The sequence below is a fragment of the Suricata suricatta genome, chromosome 14, assembly GCF_006229205.1.
Source record: "Suricata suricatta isolate VVHF042 chromosome 14, meerkat_22Aug2017_6uvM2_HiC, whole genome shotgun sequence".
NCBI lineage: Eukaryota > Metazoa > Chordata > Mammalia > Carnivora > Herpestidae > Suricata > Suricata suricatta.
The window spans coordinates 30362623-30384983 of record NC_043713.1 but is presented as its reverse complement, the minus strand read 5'-3'; the positions used below and the strand labels follow the sequence as shown (position 1 = coordinate 30384983).

Genomic DNA, 22361 nt, shown 5'->3' with positions numbered 1-22361 from the left:
TTCACAGTAGTTTTCAGAATAAGAGAGCCATATGTAATATCATAAGTATTATATAGATTATGAAAATATTGTTTGAGTTACTTGGTAGACATGTAAGCTTAGATGATTTCTGAAGATGGTAATGCTGTATGTAACTTATGAGGTATTAGGAGAAAATGTTGGTATCAAAAGAACAGGTAGGATATTATACAAATTAAGGCATTATTGTTATTAATTTACTTTTAATAAATTGTTGTGCATGTGCCCTACTTTTCACTTTTATTTGTTTTTAAGTTTTTAAAGTTCATTAATTTTGAGAGATAGAAAAAGAATGGGTGGTTAAGAGAAAGAGAAGAAGAGAGAGAGAACCCGAAGCAGGCTCCACACTGTCAGCGCAGAGCCCAGCATGGGGCTTGATTTCCCAAACTGTGAGAGCCAGAATCAGGAGTCAGATGCTTGACTGACTGAGCCACCCAGGTGCCCCTAACTGTCCACTTTTAAAGAGTGATTACTTCCATTTATTTTTTCAAATGTGAATTAATCAGGTTTTGTGGAGAAGAATACATATTTACAAAATGAACCTGAGTCTCATTTCATCTCTTATGAATTTTTAAGGTATGTGATAGTGGAATGTGAAGATCAGGACACTCAGCAGAGAGATCCAAAGACCCATGAGATGTACTTAAATGTAATGAGACGATTCAGCCAGGCATTGTTGAAGGTAACCATTTAATGTAGGGGTTTCCAAAAACACCATGCACGGGTTGTCTGTTGACTGTTTCAGTATATCTCATGTGCTCAAGGTGGTTTTGATGTTTTCAGGTGGTTGAAAAAAATGAAAAGAATATTGTGACATTTGAAAATTATTTGAAATTCAAATTTCGGTATTTGGAGCTTGACCATGTTCATTTGTTCTCATATTGTTTATGGCCACTTTTGCACAGCAATAGCATTTGAATAGTTGAAATGGAAATTGTATGGCCAGCAAAACCTAAAGTACTTATTCCTTGATCTTTTATAGGAAGTTAATTGACCTCTGATTTAATGAAATAAACCTATATATGTAACAAATTCCAAAGATTTGCTTTTTTATTTCCCTCTGTCTTTTCTATTTTGTTTATCAAGAATGGGTACATTTTTAGAAATCTGACACTGGTCATATTGAAGGTACTTACTACATAACTTAAATTTTTGCTTCTTAAACAGTTGTTAAAATCTATGTAAAGCCATTTTCTCCTCTTTGGAGTTGTGATTCTTAAAGCACTGTGACACAGTTCAGCCAGCAGGGGGCGCATGGGCAGTGAGAACAGTCACATCATTGATCTGTGATTTGCTACAGAAATATACTACTTCATAGCATCTTTTCTCTGCAGTTTCATGTTATTAAAAATTTAAATCACATCTTATTGAGCTCTTTGAGCCTAAACGTTTCTATAGTTCTCAGAGCTTCTCTGCATTCAGCTTATGGCAGATAATAGCATACTTGGTTGTCTCTTCTAACCTCAGTCTGTCACGGCTTTTGTCATCTTGTGAATAAACTTCACTTCCTCTGGGCTTAAACTTCCTTAGTTTCAAAATGAGGATGATAACATTTGCCCTTATACTGATAAGCCACCCTTATCACTGTTATTGGGAAGATTAAATGAGAAAATGTATTTTATAATATTTTATGAACTGGGAATACACTACATAAGACTTTATGGCATTTAATCTTTATAACTTACATTTTACTAGGCAAGCATGCATTATGTTGCTATTTGAGTGCTTTCCTTTTTTTTTTTTTTTTCCAATAGAGTTTTAGTTCCTCGAAGGTGATAATGTTTCTGCCGTATGCCTAGTGCATTTCTAAAGACATCATAGGCTTCCAGATACTTACTGAGTTAATGAGGGAATGCATTTTGGGTGAATGAATTCTATGTTATCACACAGTTGTATTTGGAAAAAAAAAGTGCTGTTTTTGATAGATTAGTATTCACTGAAGACTTAGATAATTTTCAACTGTGGAAGAGTTGGCAGTGTTTAAATAAGCTAGCAGCTTTCTCATTATCTCTGAATCAAGATAATTAATCTTTTTCAGTTTCACTTTGTATTGAAGTTTGCAGCTATTAGAAAAATAAATAAAGATCACCCATGCTATTAAAAAAACCCTGATCATTATGCTACACAGAACTAATTTTCCTTTCCTTTGAATCCCTTCAGGGTGATAAGTCTGTCAGAGTTATGCGTTCTCTGCTGGCTGCGCAGCAAACATTTGTAGATCGGCTGGTGCATCTAATGAAGGCAGTGCAGCGTGAAAGCGGAAATCGTAAGAAAAAGGTAAACCTGTGGGCTTTGCTTTTTGTTTTTGACTAATGATGTCTTGGTATCATAAAATACTGAGTTCTGGTACTATCTCTTTGGGTTGATATATTTTATGAAATTCTTGTGCAATTACAGTGTTAGGAAGATTTATAATCACTGATTATACAGGATCCTGTTTTATGAATTTATATATGGGTAGATACATAGATTTAATCCTCACAACAACTCTGTAAGTTAGATAATGCTACTATCTCAATTATAAGAACTAATAGGGGCAGAGGGGCTAAGTAATTTGTATACCATCCTCAGATAGTAAATATTATAGTTGGGATTTGTTCCCATGCATTCTAAGTCCATATGTATTTTTTAAGTTTATTTATTTTGAGAGCGCAAGTTGGGGAGGGCAGTGAGGATCTGAAGTGGACTCTGTGCTGACAGTGGAAAGCTTGATGTGGGGCTCAAACTCATGAATCATGAGCTCATGAGCTGAGCTTAAGTTGGATGTTTAACCAACTGAGCCACCCAGCACCCCTCTATGTCCATATTTTTTAATCTACAGTGCTTTATTGGGTCTCATTTTAGAATCTTAGCATCTTAGAATATAATCTGTTTGATGTGGAAAGGACCTGTACAGATCATTGAGACTGGAAGTACTTTGAGAAAAAGTCCAGAGTGACTTGCCCAAGGTTGCAGAATTAGCTGTTAGTAGCTACACTGGCTTTGCATCTGTTCTCATGGCTAGAGCAGGGATCTTTCTCAAGTAAGGCTTCAACTTGATGACAGTAGATGAGTATTTGCTGTTCTTATATTGTTTTTCCTCATCACTAGCACAAATGATGTGAAGGATTCATTTGGTATCTTTTCTTTACCTAATCCCATCACAGGCAGATCTTTCTTAGTATCTTTGTAAAAGAACACAACACACTTTACTGTTGTTCTCCAGACTTGTGAGAGGCAGGTGGAGAGAGGAAAAGGTGAAAAATTGAGTCAGGAGTTCAAAGGCAGGGGGTCAGGTGTAAAGAGAAATGCTAGCAGATATATGGTAAGGAATAATGTTCACATGGTTAAGGAGAAAATAGGCTGAAGAGAAACACATTTTTATTGAGATGACTTCTTTTGCTGTTGCTGGGAAAAATCACAAACCGTAGTTAAATAACTAAATCCCTACTGCTGTTCTTCTGGAGCCGTTCCCCAGAGGTGCCTGTGTGCGGGAGCCGTGTGAGCCCACATACCCACCTGCAGGAGTGTGTGTTCCTGCAGCTGTCGGTGTGGGGCATAGATTTCAACCAGCTTGTTTTTGTGTGAAGTGCTCTTCTTTTTGGCACACTCATGAGTCTCTGGCTACCCCTCAATTTTAGCTGTCCTGGAGGGTGACTGACTGCTTACCAATTTGAGACATCACTTAAAGCTTCCCAAATAACTTTTGTTCTTACCACACAGCCTATATTTTAAATCAGACAATCCTAAATATAGTTCCAACATTGGCAATTAATCTTTATAGACATTTTTTATCATGCATTTCAGAGACAAACAATTTTATTAACATAGGTTTTCTAGCATCAAGCCCTGGCACCATGGAGAAATGCCAAGATGGCTCTTTACCACCATTTTTTGTGTTATTACTAGGAACATTGAAATAACCGCTGCTGATAATTTAAAATTGTCTATAGTACTTTTCTTTCCCTCCATTTCCATAATGAGTTTGGGAGAGCCATGTCATGGTGAATGTAGCAGTGTTAGATAGGTGGGAAGGTTATATGTGAGTTACGTGTAAAATGGATAAAACAAATGATAATATTTTTGCAGTATTGTTTCCCTGTGTTGACTTCTACTTTAGGAAAAGTTCTGTGCAAAGAGGTCTCTGAGTCTGGATATTTGAGTTCAAACAAAAATGCATTTTCATAAACATTTTTACAAATTTAAAGGTGGCTTTCTTTTTTTAAAATATTTTAAATGTTTTTATTTATTTTTGAGAGAGAGAGACAGTGTGAGCAGGGGAGGGTCAGAGAGAGAAGGAATCACAGGATCTGAAGACAGGCTTCAGGCTCTGAGCTAGCTGTCAACAGAGCCCTATGTGGGGCTCGAACCCATAAACTGTGAGATCATGACCTGAGTCGAAGTCGGATGCTTAACCGACTCAGCGACCCAGGCACCCCTGTCTTTCTTTCTTTTAATGTTTATTCATTTTTGAGAAACAAAGGATGCATGTGGGAGAGGCACAGAGAGAGAGGGAAACACAAAATCTGAAGCAGGCTCCAGGCTATGACCTATCAGCACAGAGCTTGATGCGGGGCTTGAACTCAGAAGCTGTGAGATCATGACATGAGCCAATATCTGATGGACGCTTAACCGACTGAGCCATCCAGGTGCCCCCCAAACCTAAAGCTTTCGTTTTGAATGTTGTTAAGTGTTCTCTTTTCCCTTTTGGATTATTTAGGTGATAATATTCATTTATTTGTTCTATAAAAATGTATTGCGTGCCTAGATTGCCAGACACTTTTTTAGGTTCTAGGGATACAGCAGCGAATATAAAGATCTCTATTCTTAATGGAATTTTATAGGAGAAAATAACTAGGATAAATAATTGAAATATATAGTGTGCTAGATACTGTTATATGCTATAGAGAAAAATAAAGCAGGAAAAGGAAATAGGAAGTGCTGGATTTGTGTAGTAAGGCAGTGAGTGCTTCCATTCTCAATAGAGTGGTCAGGAAATCCTCACTAAGAAGGAGACATTTGGACAAAGATCTGAAGCAGGTTAGGGAGCAAGCCATGTGAATATTTAGGGAAGACCATTCCAGCCAGAGGGACCCCAAGAACAAAAGCACTGATGTGTGCATGTGTACGTGTGTCCGTATCGCGAGATGTATGTGTGAAATAGGAAGAAGCCCAGTGTATTTGGAACAAAGGAAGAATGGGGAAGAGTAGTAGGTGATGAAGCTGGAGGACAAGATAATAGGGACATAGATGGAATATAGCCTTGTAAGCAATTACAAGGATTATGACTTAAACGCTGAGTGAGAGTAGAAGCTGTTAGGAGTTTTAAACAGAAGAGTGACATGACCTGACTTTAGATTTAGCAGCATTACTCTAGTTATTAATTTATTTTAAGTTTATTTATTTTGAGAGAGAGAGAGAGAGAGAGAGAGCGAGCGCATGCAGGAGAGACAGCAAGAGTGAGAGCGCGTGCATGCATGCATGTGTCAGCCGGGGTGGGGCAGAGAGAGGAGAGAGAGAAAATCCCAAACAGGCTCCACACCATCAGCACAGAATCTGATGTAGGGCTTGAACCTATGAACCGTGAAATCATGGCCTGAGCTGAAACCAAGAGTTGTACTCTTAACCAACTGAGCCACTAGGTGGCCCTATAGTTATTTTATTTTAATGTTTATTCATTTTTTTAGAGAGAGAGAGAGACAGAGAGAGAGAGACAGACAGACAGACAGCATTCGCAGAGGTGGTGCAGAGAGAGAGGGAGACACAGAATCCGAAGCAGGCTCCAGACTCTGAGCTGTCAGCACAGAGCCTGACACGGGGCTTGAAACCATAGACCATGAGATCATGACCTGACCTGAGCCAAAGTCAGATGCTCACCCAACTGAGCCACTGAGGCCCCCCAGGGGGTTTTCCTTTTAAAGTGTGCCACTGCTCTTGTCAGGCAGATTATAAATGCTGCCTTCTCATACGTGCACTGTCTCCTTTATGATACTTTTGTCTTAAGTTTACTTATTTTGAGAGAGAGGGAGATAGGGGTAGAGAGAATCCCAAGCAGACTCTGTGTTGTCTAAGGGCTTGATCTTACAAACTGTGAGATCATTTCCTGAGCCGAAGTCAAGTGTTGGACATTTAACCGACGGAGCCACCCAGGCGCACCTCCTTTATAATACTTTGCACATACTTTTATGTGCTTTGAAAACATTTTAAAGTTAGTACAATTCCCATTCTAACTCCGTTCTTTCTGATTTGTTCTCTTAGAACGAAAGACTACAGGCATTGCTTGGAGACAACGAAAAGATGAATTTGTCAGATGTGGAACTTATCCCATTGCCTTTAGAACCCCAGGTGAAAATTAGAGGAATAATCCCAGAAACAGCTACACTGTTTAAGGTAATTGTGATGGATATCTAATGTATATGATTGGAACCTATTTGTGTAAAGCAAAAACACTCCCTTCAAAAGTGAATACATTGCAGATAATATCTGTAACTTTGATTTAGTACATGTTAGATAAATTCCCTTTTGTGTATTCAGTGTGATTTAAGATCTTGTATTACCAATAGGCATTTCTTTGTGAAATGTGTAAAATATACTTTAAAAAAAAAAAACCTCTGGGTTTTTTAATCTTTAATTTTTGAACTTTTTATTAATTAGAACCACACCTACTTTTTTCCATGTAAGCTTTTCTTAAAAAAAAAAAAACACCTTCTAATTGCGAAACTTATGTTACCCATTCAGTTCATAAATGTGTGTAGTGACAGTCTCAGTTAACCTTTTTAACATTCTGGATCTGCTATCTGTCCCTGTAACTTAAATTTTTTCATTTTTTTCAACTAGTAATTCTCTTTAGTTCTTAATAGCATGTCACACTTCTTGTGGCTGGCCATGACTTAGATTGTTAGAAAGAGCTGCTGACAGCCCCTTTTTCTGATTAGCCCCAAGGAGTGAGCAACAGTACCCATGAAGCATCATTATCTACTGGGCATCATGAAGGATGGTATCTGGGAGACCTGATGTTGAAGTTCTGTTTCTAGGTGTGCAGGGCATAAGGGCATAGGGCTCATAGGACAACATTTTATGAATGTAAAAAGGGGTGTGATTATATATCAGAAGTAGTTGATTTTTTCCAAGGGTATATTTAAAGGCAGCCTATGGCAGCACAGCTCACACAACTGAAAGGCTCCGTTTTATAAAGCAACACTGAACCTTACTGCATGGGATGGACTCTGATAGTTTTTGTCCTTTTAAGAATTATTCTGTTGCATTAAATTTAAAATGTTTGCAACTTGTTTAATTGCCTTTACAACTCATTAATGGGTTATTGCATGTAATTTGAAAAATGCTGGTACAGGAGATAAAATGCAAATATTTCTTAGCTTGTGCTACAATCCACTGGAAACCGGAGCCGGAACACACAGACATTAACAACTGGTATACCTGTAGACAACCGGTGTTCCTTTGGACTTGAACTCTCAAACAAGACCAGCATCTAATATTCACATTCCCTGAGGCCTAATTGAGAGCAATAAATCAAAAAGGTAGTTTTACCAATTTTTTGAAACAGGGTAAGAATACGTAAGACAAAGCAGGAGGTGTAAGAGTGGGGTGTTACAATATATTGGCCACTATTGTTAGGTAGTTTTCTCCTTACGTATTATAATTATGTCTTATGTACACAAAGTGGGTGGTCAGTAAAATATTGTGAGATAATTTTTGATTCTGATATCCAAGTTGTTTGTTTGTTTGTTTGTTTGTTTTCCAACCCTTAAAGTATGTGAGCATTCTTGAAAATTCTGTGTTGGAGTTTCATGGTAATTTTTTTTTTTTTTTTTAGAGAGAGAGATTGTGTTCATGCACAAGAGCAGGAGTCAGAGAGGGGCAGAGAGAGAGGGAGAGAGAGAGACTCTTAAGCAGGCTCCACACCCAGTGAAGAACTCGGTCTTGGGACTTTGAGATCGTGATCTGAGCCCAAATCAAGAGTCAGAAGCTTAACTGATTGAGCCACTCAGGTTCCCCTCTATTATAGTAATTCTTTTTTTTAAAGTTTATTTGTTTATTTTGAGAGAAAGAGTGAGACTGGGAGAGGGGCGGAGAGAGAGAAAGGAAGAGAATCCCAAGCAGGCTCCACCCCATCAGTGTAGAGCCTGATGCAGGGCTTGATCCTACAAACTGTGAGATCATGACCTGAGCTGAAATCAATAGTGTGACACTTAACCAACTGAGCTACCCAGGCGCCCCAGTCATAGTAATTCTTAATAATTTTTTGGGTCACAAATGCCTTTGACGTAATTTATGAAATATATTTTTGCTCTTGGTAATAAAGGGATTCTTCAAATGTAAGGTAATTTAAAATTCAGAGTTTTAATCTGCAGGAAGTTGTAACCGCAGGAAGTTCTTAGTTTTAAGCCTATATTCACTGAAGCATTTTTTTTATGCCTTTTGCCCCATCATTTTATAGGAAAGTTCTCAAGCACACAGAAAAATTGTAAACAACTATATACCTACTGTTTGAGTCTTGTTCACATTTTATTGTATTTGTGTTTGCTCTGTTGCAAATCTATCCTTTTCTCTTATACTTTATTCTGTTATTTCTCATCACTGATGTAAATTAAGATTGTCTTCGTTTTCTTTGTCAGACTCATTTCTTTAGAATATCATAAGTTTTCCAAATTTCAGTATTATAGGATTTTCCCCTCAGTGATCTAAACTAATAGGACATCTTTTTCAGAACAGTTTTCTGACCTTGTATCTCCAGGTAGGTGTCTCAGTGTGCTACTCCACATGAAGTTTTATTTCTAAAGAGAATTTAATTTATAATTTGTTTATTTAGACACATTTATAAGCTAACTTAGAGATTTCCACTAGTTAAGGGAAAGATTCAGGGCAAAAATATAATTATTCTAGAAAAAAGAATAGTTATTTGAGACCTCCCCTCATTTTATAAAAGAGGAGTTTGCGTCTCAAGCTGCATGACTAATCATATACCTGCTATTAAATAGTTACCATAGCTCATGACTTTCTATCTGGTGCATTTTTTAAAAAAATATTTATTTTGTGAGAGTGAGAGAGAGAAGGAAGTTTGCATGCACAAGTGAGAGGCAGAGAGAGAGAGAGAGAGAGAGAGAGAGAGAGACAGAGACCCAAGCAGGCTTTGTACTGTCAGTGGGGCTCAATGTCATGAGCCGTGAGATCATGACTTGAGCCGAAATCAAGAGCTTAACTGAACTGAGCCACCCAGGTACCCCTCTGTCTGGTGCATTTTTATGCTGTAGTTTTATCTCATTTATTTCTTTGTGTCTGTAGTGCTAAAATGATGATGGCAAACATAGAATGTCTGCTTTGTATCAGACACGGTGACAGACTCTTGTTCCTCTATGATTTTTAGTCACCTTAGCAACTGTGCAGAGAAGTGTTGTATTTTACAGGTGAGGAAACAGGGTAAAGAATATGTGCAAGATCAAACACCTAGTACCTGGTGGAGCCTGGATTCGTAACTGTGACTGACTCCAGAGCTTTTGCTCTATGTGCCATGTAGTCTTCTGACCATTAGCTAGCTCATAGTTTTCTCCAAGGATACCTGTTGTGTCTTGCTGCCAACCCATCTTGTTTCTTTAGGTTCTGTGTACCTATTAGTTTACCTTAGGTGTCAGCATTTCCTTCTGTTCATGGTAACTCTGTGCATTAATTTACATCCAAGTTTGAAAACAATATTTTTATTTTCAGAGTGCTCTTATGCCTGCACAGTTATTTTTTAAGACGGAAGATGGGGGCAAATACCCAGTTATATTTAAGCATGGGGATGACTTACGCCAAGATCAACTTATTCTTCAAATCATTTCACTCATGGACAAGGTGACTATAACTTTATATTGGCGGGGAACAGTTTTTAGTTTTGGTTTAGTATATATGCTGTGTGTGGACACTGAAGTATTTTTAACAATCAGGTACAATCATAGGAAGCTTAGCAATCTCCCTTTGACCTTCAACAAGTTTAGTTGTTTTTGTGCTCTGCAAAGTGACTCTTACGTTGAGTATAAAATGAAATTGCAATTGTTCCTTTTTATTAAAACTCTTTTCTTAGTTAAGTTCTTTTGATGTTAGGTTTAGTAATTCCCTTCCTCTTAGTCAACTAGATCGTTTTCTTCTTTAAATTGCATTGCTGCCCCTGGCTTTTAAAGGAACATATTTGTACTCATTTCCTTTTTTCTGAGTTGTAAAATACTTGGTGACTAGAAAGAGTTGCATAAATGTATTGGAAGAGCCCTAGTGTTGATTCAAAACCATGGACAATGATTTAGATAGAGTAAGATAAAAAAAGTTGACATACCATCAAGTAAGTGCTTAATAAATTTATTTTTGATCATCAAAGTAAGAGCTAATTTAGTAGTCTCTTATAATAAGCTATTATAATACTTGCCTACAAAACGGTTTCAGAACAATCTTTATCTTTATTTCATTAATATGTTTTACCATTTGTTCCCAAGCTGCTACGGAAAGAAAATCTGGATTTGAAGTTGACACCCTACAAGGTATTAGCCACTAGTACAAAACATGGTGAGTTATCTTACACCATGGTTGTTTATTTCAGTGTCTAAAGAGTGTATTTTTCCTCTTTTAATTGGAAGTTAAGAACGCTAGAGATTGTGTTCATTGGTTGCACTGAAGACTGGCTGGGCCTCTTTCCCTTTCTCCCTTCCTCCCACTTGAAGTTACTCAGCAGCATATTTGTAAGACAAATTAACACCTTTATACTGTATTTCTTTGCATTCAGGACTGGTTATAATTTACAATAGTTTCTTACATACTAATTTGTGTCCAGAATCATCATTTGAGAGTTACTGTGACCCAAAGTGGCTTTGTATTGTGCTCTGCTTAAAAGAGACCACTCAGCAAGTGATGTTGCCTTAGGAACTAAATATTTTTAATGTAGCATCTCAGGCTTTCTGAGATTGAATAACCTCTGGGAATTTGGTAGACAGTTCCCTAGGGATGCGTGCCTGGAGACTATTGTTGATTCTGTTGTCTTGAAACCCTCAAAGCTTCTCACCCTTGGATACCTGGGAAAAACAGAAGTTTCCTGGTCTTCTCCTGGCCACCGTCAAATCTTTCTGGTGGTTTTAATTCCTCATTTTCTCTCCGAATGATCTTATTTAAAGTGCATATACACATATATCCTGCATAAAATGATTTACTTACTTCCATTTGCTCTTTGGACAAAGACAAAGGCCTTGGCTTGGTTTAGAGTCCCAGCACGCTGTGACATACTCCTGTACCTGTCTCTCAAGCCTCTCTTTTTCCAGTCTCCCCCTTGCTTTCCAGGCATTAGCCCCATGGGCCACCTTCCATTTTCTCTGATGCACCATGCTCTCTCCAGCTTTGATGCCTTAATGTATGTTATGATCATTATCTTTAGCATCCTTTCCTCACAGCTTTACCCATTAACTTTCACTTACCTTCAAAACCTTGCTCGAATGTCAGATGCCCTCTCATCTCTATGGTACTTTAGGTCTCCCTACACTGTTCACTTTCACAGTACCCTTTTATTCATAGTATTTATCCCAGTAAAACTTGCAGGTTTGTTCAGTCTATAAAGGTAGAGTCAAAGCTCTGTTTTTTATTGGCAAACTTATTAACACATGGTTGGAAAACAATAAGTATCTTTATGTGAACTGATAAAGATTATTCCCTGTTTGTGACACAGGAATGAATGAGATATTTTCTGCTTTAAAGGAGTATATGATAGTTTCCTTAATTCAACTTTGATTTTTCATAATGTCCTCTTCCTTTTATTTTTGACAGTTTAAGGGATTTATATTTCTATAATTTCCAGGAAATGGCAGGACATGGATTATTAGACCAAAAAAGCCAATGAACGTAATACAGTTTTAGGCTTAGCTGATTGATATTACATAATTTCAGAGTTCTTAAAGTGATTTTAAATTTGGAATATTTTAATTGGTATATGTTATAAAAGTACAGAAATTTTTCTGCAGATTTAAGAAGCTTAGCTATTACATTTTCTTCCTTATATACAGTAATAGAAATTGGCCTGGAAAAATATACAGATTAAATCAGTTTAATTGAAAGAAAGGTTTCCTTCCAGTTCCTATGACTTAAATGCCAGTCTAAACTTAATATAGCATTTACAGACTCTTTATGTTATTTGGGTGTGCAGTGTATGCATTTGAAAATGAAGGTTATTCTTAGTAGAACCATTATTTTTATTGCTTAACCAATGTGCTCAATGCAATGCATGTATTTTTACCCAGGCTTCATGCAGTTTATCCAGTCAGTTCCTGTTGCTGAAGTTCTTGATACAGAAGGAAGCATTCAGGTACAAAACCAATCCTAAATGAGTTATACAATTCATGAATACAGTATCTTGTTCTAAAAAGTTCAATCTTTATAAAAAAGTATGTAGAGTTAAAAGTGAATGTTTCCTTTTATCATTATTTCCTCAAGTTGTTTTCCTTTTCTCAGAAGTGAATAATACTAACAGTTGGAAATTCTTCCATGTTAGTATATACAGATGCTCAATTCCTTAAACAATGCCTGGCACACAATAGGGGAGTGGGAACAAATTTAAAAAATTTGTTAGTTTTATAGTTATATTCCAAATTATGGAAATTCTACTGTTTGTTTAATTATAAATTAATATTTGGTTATTTACAACTACATTGTTCTTCAAAAATGTGCTACATATTCTTGCTTGCACATGTTTTGCTCATTTGTTCTTAAGATCCTTCTCTTCCTCTTCAACCTTGTCACTGTCCTTTAATATAAGAATAGGTTAGGATTCTTGAATAATTCTAGGATTATGCCATATGTGTCTGAAAATTTTTACACTTTACAGACATGGATCAATTCTTATCACATCTTAATGGTTAATTTTTGTTATTTTTAAATTTTTTAAATGTTTTATTTATTTTTGTGGGAGAGAAAGACAGAATACGAGCAGGGGAGGCTAAGTGGGAGAGGGAGACACAAATCCGAAGCAGGCTCCAGGCTCGAGCTGTCAGCACAGAGCCCAGTGTGGGGCTTGAACTCAAGAAGTACTCGATCATGACCTGTCACTTAAGCCACCTAGGAACCCCAAGTTTTACTATTTTTTAAATATGATTTTCATTTCCCCTATGTAAGAAGAATGTATGTAATTTATACAGAAAACCTGATGTGCCTGAAATGAAAGCTAATATAGAGAAGGACTTGACAGAGGGTATTTGCTACAGTGTGTTTTTGTCTTTCACACTTTAGCACATCACAGTAATTCAGTATGGAGTTTAGATTTGCAGAAAAGCATTATTCTGATATTGTGGCAAAGGAAGTGGTTATACTCTTCTTTGGTTTAAGGACTTGTCACATGCAGTGGTTAAAAGCTCATGCTCACTGGAGTCTTTTGGGTTTTCTATATATGTATCATGTTGTCTGAAATAGTGACCGTTTTTCTTCTTCCTTACATATTTGGATGCCTTTTATTTCTTTTTGTTGTCTACTTGCTGTGGCTAGGACTTTCAGTACTACAATGTATAAAAGTGGTGAGGGTGGACATCCTTGTCTTGTTCCAGACTTTAGGAGAAAAGCTCTCAGATTTTCCTCATTGAGTATGATGTTAGCTGTGGGATTTTTATATAAGAACTTCATTATGTTGAGGTATGTTCTTTCTAAACCTACATTGTTGAGGTTTTTTCTTCAATGAATGGATGTTGCACTTTGTCAAATGCTTTTTTTCATCTATAAAAATGATTGTTTCTTATTCTTTCTCTTTTTAATGTGACAATCACACTGATCGATTTGTGAATATTGAACCATCCTTGCATTCCAGAAATAAATCCCACTTGATTGTTGGGAATGATTTTTTTTAAAAAATGTATTCTTGGATTTGGTTTGCTAATTTTTTTAATTAAAAAAAAAGAATTATTTTTTAATGTTTATTTTTGTGAGAGAGAGAAAGCACACACAGGCTCATAAGTGGGGGAGGGGCAGAGAGAGAGGGAGACACAGAATCAAAGCAGGTTCCAAGCTCTGAGCTGTCAACACAGAGTATGACACAGGGCTCGAACCTAAAAACTGTGAAATCAGAACTTGACCTGAAGTTGAATGCTTAACCAACTGAGCCACCCAGGCACCCCTCAGTTTGCTAATTTTTTAAACAAGATTTTGCATCCATGTTCAGCAGAGACATTGGCTTACTAGAGCTGATGAATGAGTTCAGTAAAGTAGCAGGCTACAAAATCAAGACAGATCTGTTGCATTTTATACAATGCAAGAAGAGAAGAAAATAGTCCCATTTACAATTGCACCAAAAATAATAAATAAATGTAGGCCAAAGAGGTGAAACACTTGTACTCTGAAAACTACAAAACACTGATAAAAGAAACTGAAGACAACACAAAGAAATGGAAAGATATTCCATGCTCATGGATTAAAAGAACAAATATTGCTAAAATGTCTATACTACTTAGGGCACCTGGGTGGCTCAGTAGATTAAACATCCAACTTCAGCTCAGTTCATGATCTTTTGTTTTGTGAGTTCAAGCTCTGTGTTGGACCCTGTGTTGAGAGCTTAGAGCCTGGAGTCTGCTTCAGATTCTGCGTCTCCTCTCTTTCTCTGCCCCTCCCTGCTTGCACTCGGTCTCTCTTTCTCTCAAAAATAAATATTTAAAAAAATGTTTATACTACTCAAAACTGTCCACACACATAATGCAATCCCTATCAAAATGCCAACAGCATTGGGGTGCCTGGGTGGCTCGGTCTGTTAGGCGTCGTCCAACTTTTGGTTTTGGCTCAGGTCATGATCTCACAGTTTTGTGAGTTTGAGCCCCATTTTGGGCTCTGCACTGACAGTGTGGAGGCTGCTAGGATTCTCTCTCTCTCTCTCTCTCTCTCTCTCTCTCTCTCTCTCTCTCTCCCTCTCCCTCTCCCTCTCTCCCTCTCTCTCTCTATTCATTCCCCACTCATGATGTGTCTGTTTCTCTCAAAACAAATAAATAAATGAAATAAAGAAAAGAAGAAAATCACTTAGGAAAATACCAATAGCATTTTTTATAGAACTAGAATAAATAGCCCTAAAATTTCTATGGAACTACAAAAGACCCCATAAATAGCCAAAGCAGTCTTGATAAAGAAGAGCAAAATGGGAGATATCACAACTCCAAACTTCAGATTATATTAGAAAGCTGTAGTAATCAAAACTGTATGGTACTAGAACAAAATTAGACATATACATTGTTAAAACAGAATAGAAAGCCCAGAAATAATCCCACACTTATATGGTCAGTTAATCTTTGACAAAGGAGACAAGAATATGCAATGGGAAAAAGTCTTCTCAGCAAATGGTTTTGGGAAAACTGGACAGCTGCATGCAACAGAATGAAACTGGACCACTTTCTTAAATCTCATAATGGATTAAGGGCCTAAATGTGAGACCTGTAACCATAAAAGTCCTACAAGAGAGCATAGGCATTAATTTTTCTAACATCAGCTATAACAAGATCCTTCTAGATGTTGTAGATGATGTCTGAGACAAGGGAAACAAAAGCAAAAATACACTGTTGGGATTACATCAAGATGAAAAAGCTCTGTACAACAAAGGAAGCAACCAACAAACTGAAGGACAGTCTGTTGAATGGAGGAAGGTATTTGCACATCACATATCCGATTAAAGGGTTAGTATCTAAAATATATAAAGAACTTATGTAATTCAATACCCAAAAGACAAATAATGCAAGCAAAAAAATGGGCATAAGACATTTCTCCAGAGAGCGCATCCAGATTGCCAACAGACACGAAAACATGCCCTACATCACTCATCATCAAAGAAATGCAAATCAAAACCACACAGTGAGGTATTATGTCACACCTGTCAGAATGGCTAAACTCAAAAACTCAAGAAACAGCAATTGTTGGTGAGGATGTGGAGAAAACAGAATCCTCATGCACTATTGGTGAAATACAAACTAGTGCAGCCATTGAGGAAGACGGTATGTAGGTTCCTCTTAAAAATAGAACTATTCTACAATCCGGTAATCGGCACTGCTGGGTATTTACCCAGAGAATATGAAAACACAAATTTGAAGGGATATATGCATCCCTGTGTTTATTACAGCATTATTTATAATAACTAAACTATGGAAGCAGCCCAAGTGTCCATCAATAGATGAATGGATCCTAGGGCGCCGGGTGGTTCAGTCGGTTAAGCAGGTCATGCTCTCTTCATTTTGGCTCAGGTCATGATCTCACGGTTTGTGAATCTGAGCCCTGAGTTGGGCTCTGAGCTGACAGAGCAGAGCCTACTTGGGATTTTCTCTCTCTTTCTCTCTGCCCCTTTCCTTCTCAGGCCCATTCTCTCTCTCTCAAATTAAATAAGCTTAAAAAAATTGATGAATGTATAGAGAAGATGCACACATGTGCGCGCTGACGCACCCACACCCCCCCCACAGGAATATTATTCAGCAGTAAAAAAAGAATAAAATCTTGCATTTGCAACAACGTAGACAGATCTAGATGGTATAATGCTAAGTGAAATAAGCTAGTCAGAGAAAGACAAGTACCATATGATTTCACTCCTATGCAGAATTTAAGAAACACATGAACAAAAGAAAGAAAGACAAATAAAAAAACAGACTCTTAACTGTAGAGAACAAACAGAATGTCTGGGAGAGGTGGGTCGGGGGATGGGAAGAAAAAGAAAAGAAAACAGCCAGGGCTCAGAACATTGAACTGCCTAGGGTTGATGTTTTGTTATGCAGCTATTCAACTGTGTAACCTTGAGTGACTTCTTAACTCACTTTGTGCAGAGAAGAGTTAACATAGCAGACCTGAGGCTGTTACCTTTAGAAAGGCCCACTTGCTGGGTTAGCCTTTGACTGTTATCTGAGAACTTTCAGTGTGTTTGTTGTTCTGTGTTCTCTGATAAGGGTGGTTCAGTGTGCCTAGTCTGTGCAAATAATGTGATTTACAGCAAACAACTTGCTTTCCTTCTAGAATTTTGACAGTTGCTAGACAAAGGGTACCAGCACCCAGTAAAAACCTTGAGTGCTGAGTCTATAATGAGCTTCTCGGGACAGAAACATTGCACCCAGATTACTAACCCCCCCCCCCCCCGCCCCCTGTCCTCCACACCATTTGCCATTGGAGAAAAGTATGCTTAGCATATCGCCTCATAGAAAAGAGAGCCAATAGGCTGACACATGGGCTTCTCCAGACTTTGCTCATGTATTTTCCCTATCCTGATTCTACTGTGTATACTTTTGCTTTAATAAGTGTCAGTTGTGGTACCAACCATATGTTGAATCTGTGACTCCATCTAACAAACTTGTTAGAGGCTTTGACTTCCTAACATACCCTTTAGGTCTCAGTTTTTGCATCTGTGAAGTTTGGGTAATAATAGTACCTGCCTCTAGAATTAGTACCTGAAGCTGAGATGAAGTGTATGTAGAGCTTTAATATAGTTTCTAACTGAAATTATTATTTAATAAATCATAATTTAGTATTATTTAACCTAATACATGATCAGTTATTATGTTGCTCTGTGCAATTATGATTTAGTAAAATAAGGACAGTGCGGTTTTTATATTGATCTTAGTTTCATGTCTTATCTGTGTAAATAGTGTTGGTGAGTCATAGGTTATTCTCATGTTCAACTTTAGTAGATAATTAAAAACTATTTTCTAAGATAGTTGTATTTAGAAAGTTACTCTGTTTCTCACTGCTATACATCTTTGCCTAATCTTGATATTGTCAGACTTTTAAATTTGGTATTTTATTGTGGTTTTAGTTTTCCCTAATTACTACAGGTTGAACATTAAAAAGCATATGTGTAGGTTATGCATTTCTTCTGTGGAGTCCTTATTTACATCTTTTGTTCATTTTCCTCTTGGGTTGTTTGGGTCTTCTTGATGTATAGGAGCTCTTTATATATCCTTGGGATAGATCCTTTGTCAAGCCCAAGGGTGTTTAGAAAAACTGAAACATAGGGTAAGCTTTTTGTTTTTTCAACAGCATGTTACTTGTGTTTTCAAATAGTATATTCTGGTTTTCTTTAACATCTACATGTAAGGAAATAGTTACAGTTGGTAATCAGAAAGAAGACAAAACATTATTGTCTCCACTGTTTCCAGACTCTTTGGACACTCTAGTGCATGTATTGTGACCCTATAATTTTTTTGTTTAGTTGGCATCTCTCTTATATTTGTCTTACCATCAATTTCTCCTGAGAAGTATTAGCACTTGCTTTCTAATTATATTTATTGAGATTTTTTAATTGAGCTTTTTTTATTGATGTATACTTGACATGCAGTATTATATTACTCTCAGTTGTATAACACAATGATTTTGACAATTATATACATTATGAAATAATTACCATAAATCTAGTTACTGTCTGTCACCATACATTGTTATTATAAGCAAAATTATTGGCTATATTCTCTCTGCTGTGGTTTACATCCCTTGACTTATTTGGTTTATAACTGGAAGTTTGTTAATGGTAACAGTGTTTCAGTAGCTATATTTAAAAAGTAATTTCAGTACATCATGTTCACTTTAAGGGGAATGTATGATACAAAAAAAACCCTGATTATTTACATTAAGAAGAAAGGTGGAAAAATGTGATAGAGTATAGAGAAAAGGCAGTAAATTTATTTTATCTGATGTTTTCTGTAAGGTATAAAAGTAGCAGCATGCATTTTTTTTTTGATCTTAACTGTCTATAAGCACAATAGTAAGACGGATTCTTAGAATATGAAAGTCTACATTTTATAATTATTGACTAAGCTTTAGACCAGACACTTGGTCATTTTTTTATAGTTGCAAAATGTCTGATTTGCTAAAGATTGTATTGAATTTGTGAACATGTAAATTATATCTTTTCAGAACTTCTTTAGAAAATACGCACCAAGTGAGAATGGACCGAATGGAATCAGTGCTGAAGTTATGGACACTTACGTTAAAAGTTGTGGTAAGTTTGTCAAGCTCTAGTTTCCACTGATAACATTGGAGTCAAGGAAGTAGACTACCCTGATGCTGCTATATTCATACACATTTAGTACATTGTAGGATTTTATCTTACTCCGTGTGGGCTGCTCCACCAAAATGCCAGAGACTAGGTGGCTAGTAGCCTGGAAGTCCAACATAAGGTACCTGCATGGTCAGCTGAGGGCCCTTTTTGGGTAGAAGACTTTCTGTTGTATCTTCACCTGGCAGATGGGCTAGGGCGCTCTGTGGGCTCTCCTTTTTGAGAGCATTGATCCCATTCATGAGAAGTCATAACTTTTCAGTGCTCTATAAAAACATGGCGAAAAGATATAAAACACTGATCCAAGAAGTCAGTTAGTGTTTTGACATAATAATAAACAGTGTATAAATTCTGTTTAGTCTTTGGTGAGTATATCTTTGCAATCAGTTAATTGTGTTAGTATTACAAGTTATCTCTTCCTGGAAGCTATTAATTTCCCCCTAGATTTTCCCTGTGTTTGAGTAACTACAATTAAAGAGATTGCTGGAAAAGTCTCAGTCAGCAATAATTATGCATTAGATAAATCTCAAGAGCAGTGTTAGGAGGATGCCTTTCATGATATTTTATTTTATGGTCCCCTTCCTGGAAATAAGTAAGTAGTAGAATGCCATAGGGATTCATTCATATGTTTCAACCATTTATGCCTACCTATTCTCGTGAGGTTTATGTTATAGAAGATTTTTGTTTAATTTTCTTAAGAGTTTTGTTTGTTTGTTTGTTTGTTTTTAATAGCTAGATTGATTAAGAGAGGGTTAATAAAGGCATTGACACTAGAGTTGAGCCCTGGAAGGGATATGGTATATAATAAGTTGTTCCTGTTTTATGTTCCTATTTATACCTAAGGCAAAGTAGGTAAATGACTTTAGAGACATAGAACAACTGTATTTAAACTTTCATATCATTTTATGGCTTGTAAACTGATTGTTATACAGGACATTTTTAAATTTTTCACAATGTTCCTATGAGGTAATAGTTCAGATTATTTTGGACTACATAATTTATTCCCAAATTTACACTAGATGATACAGCTTTGGCTGAGAATTGTAAAGAAAATGTAGTATTACTGGAAAGTTTAAAAGCACTGAAATAAAATATGCATGTGTATATTAAAATCATCTACGATTTTAATTGTATTTTTACTGAAGGAATATAACATGTGTTACATGTAACTGTGTTTACCCATAAAAATGATCATGTCCACTGTATTTAAAGACTAAAAAATTGATTGAAACATTCTAGAGAAAATGTGTTATTTCTTTTACTTCCCCTTGCTCTCTGAACTCTGTATTTTTTCTTGTGTTTCTCTTCTTGCTGCTTTCCTTCTTTTCTTCTTTTTTCCCTCCTTTCTCTTATTTCTTGTTTTTTTCAGACCTTCAACTCTTGTTTTCTGTGTTCTGAAAAAATTACGTATCATCTAGGACTAGGTAGGGCATCTAAGGTTGCTTGCATGGCAGTTCATACTGTCTTTCACAGCAAGGCTTGTCGGTCACGTGTCCTATACATGCTTCTCTGTGGCTTGGGGTTCTCAGAGCTGGGTTCCAAGAGGAAGTATTCTAAGAGACAGCAAGTAGAAATTGTTGGTCTCTGAAGGCTTGGACTGGGAAGCTGGTCATTTGTCATTTTTGTTATACTCTCTTGGTCAAAGCAGTCACAGACCCTGCCTGAATCTGAAGGGAAGAAGGGTTGTAGTTCCCACTGTGAATGAAAAGCATGTTGAAGAACATGTGGCAATTCTTTAAACCACCACACCTAGCTACTGAAAACTTTTTTACATCATAACTCTATTTAAGAAAGGAATGCTAACTTTTTCTACTTGAAATATATACACACATTGGGACACCTGGTGGCTCAGTCGGTTAAGCGTCCGGCTTCGGCTTAGGTCATGATCTCGCAGTTCATAGGTTTGAGCCTCGCATCGGGCTCTGTGCTGACGGCTAGCTCAGAGCTCAGAGCCTGGAGCCTGCTTCAGATTCTGTCTCCCTCTCTCTCTGACCCTCCCCTGCTCTCGCTGTCTCTCTCTCTCAAAAATAAATTTAAAAAACATTAAAAAAAAAAAGAAATATATACACATACCATGTATAAATATTTGCTAAAATTTTGAAAACCCTGCTCCCTCTTAGTGAAATACTAGAACAGTTATTATGGATACATGTCATAATTATTGTATCTTTTATGTAATGTTCCATTTTTTTCCAAAGACCCAATGAAAATATGACTGGGTTTTTCATATAAAAAAGTAGCCATTTAAAATTTTCCTTCTTGGGGAACCTGGGTGGCTCAGTTGGCTGAGCATCTGACTCTTGACTTCAGCTCAGGTCATGACCTCACAGTTCTGAGATCAGGCTCTGTGCTGGGTGTGGAGCCTGCTTAAGATTCTCTCTCTACTTCTTCCTTTTTTCCTCTCCTGTGTGTTTCTCTCTCTCTCTCTCTCTCTCTCTCTCTCTCAAAAATAAAGAAATAATTAATTAATTAATTGCACCTCTTGGACACTTGAATTGGATCTTGCTCCTCTCTTTTCTCAATGTTACACTTTTATTCCTTCCATGATAATCAATTTGATGACAGCCCTTCTCTTCATCTTACTTTGAATAGCCTTCTTTTTCCTTTATATCTTGCTGTGTTATAAAATAATCATTTGTATTTTAGGGAGTTTGGTTTATTGGAGATTGAAAGCCATTATTTGAGTTTTTCATTAGTATTTAGTGATCAGTAAGTTGCTACTTTATACTAGATTCTGATTGTTGGATGTTATCATATAGATATATGTGTAACTTTGATATTAGAAAGTAAAGTTGTAGATTTTTGGCAGTATAAGAAGAAAGTGTTAATAGTCTATGGTGACCTTTTTCTTTTCCTGATGATGCAAGGTATCAAGTATATTTCATGCAAGTAATAGAACATTAATTATTTTTACACATATATCTTTGCTTAGTAAAGGGAGACACTATCATTTAGTTGTCTAATATTTCTCTGAATTTTCAAAATTGTATGATACCAATTTGAAGGTGTTGTACATTTCATATGGGCTCAAGCTACAAATGGGCAGCATCCTTTTTATAAGATCCCCTTGGTCAGGTATAGTGTTGCCACTGAAGTGAAAGACCAGCTTCAGTTTCTCTCAGAATCCTCTGACCTGCTCTGTCCCGTCTCAGATTGCTCTGCATCTGTGATCAGTGCTCTCTCAATTTCCGGGGATCACCCCACTCTTAACTCCTATCTCTTTAGGATGTTCTCCCTTAAGTAGTGATACTTTGAATTATTGGAACACCCTGAATTCACCCCTCCCCCCATTTGTTTAGATGTGAAAGAGAAAAGGTCATATGTTATCTCACTTGACTTGAAACAAAAC

The 22361-nt window shown here is 36.8% G+C and overlaps 1 protein-coding gene across 4 annotated transcripts in view; it reads left to right on the top strand.

Annotated features, from left to right (window-relative positions):
* The window catches only part of PIK3C3 (phosphatidylinositol 3-kinase catalytic subunit type 3), a 146010-nt gene that overhangs the window by 81302 nt on the left and 42347 nt on the right, over positions 1 to 22361 (top strand). For all 4 annotated transcript variants that reach the window (XM_029921945.1, XM_029921947.1, XM_029921946.1 and 1 more), the window contains exons 14-20: positions 595 to 700; positions 2179 to 2295; positions 6256 to 6387; positions 9721 to 9849; positions 10482 to 10551; positions 12267 to 12331; positions 18871 to 18955. In XM_029921945.1, the coding sequence (XP_029777805.1) occupies positions 595 to 700; positions 2179 to 2295; positions 6256 to 6387; positions 9721 to 9849; positions 10482 to 10551; positions 12267 to 12331; positions 18871 to 18955 (704 nt within the window). The remainder of the gene's footprint in view (positions 1 to 594; positions 701 to 2178; positions 2296 to 6255; positions 6388 to 9720; positions 9850 to 10481; positions 10552 to 12266; positions 12332 to 18870; positions 18956 to 22361) is intronic.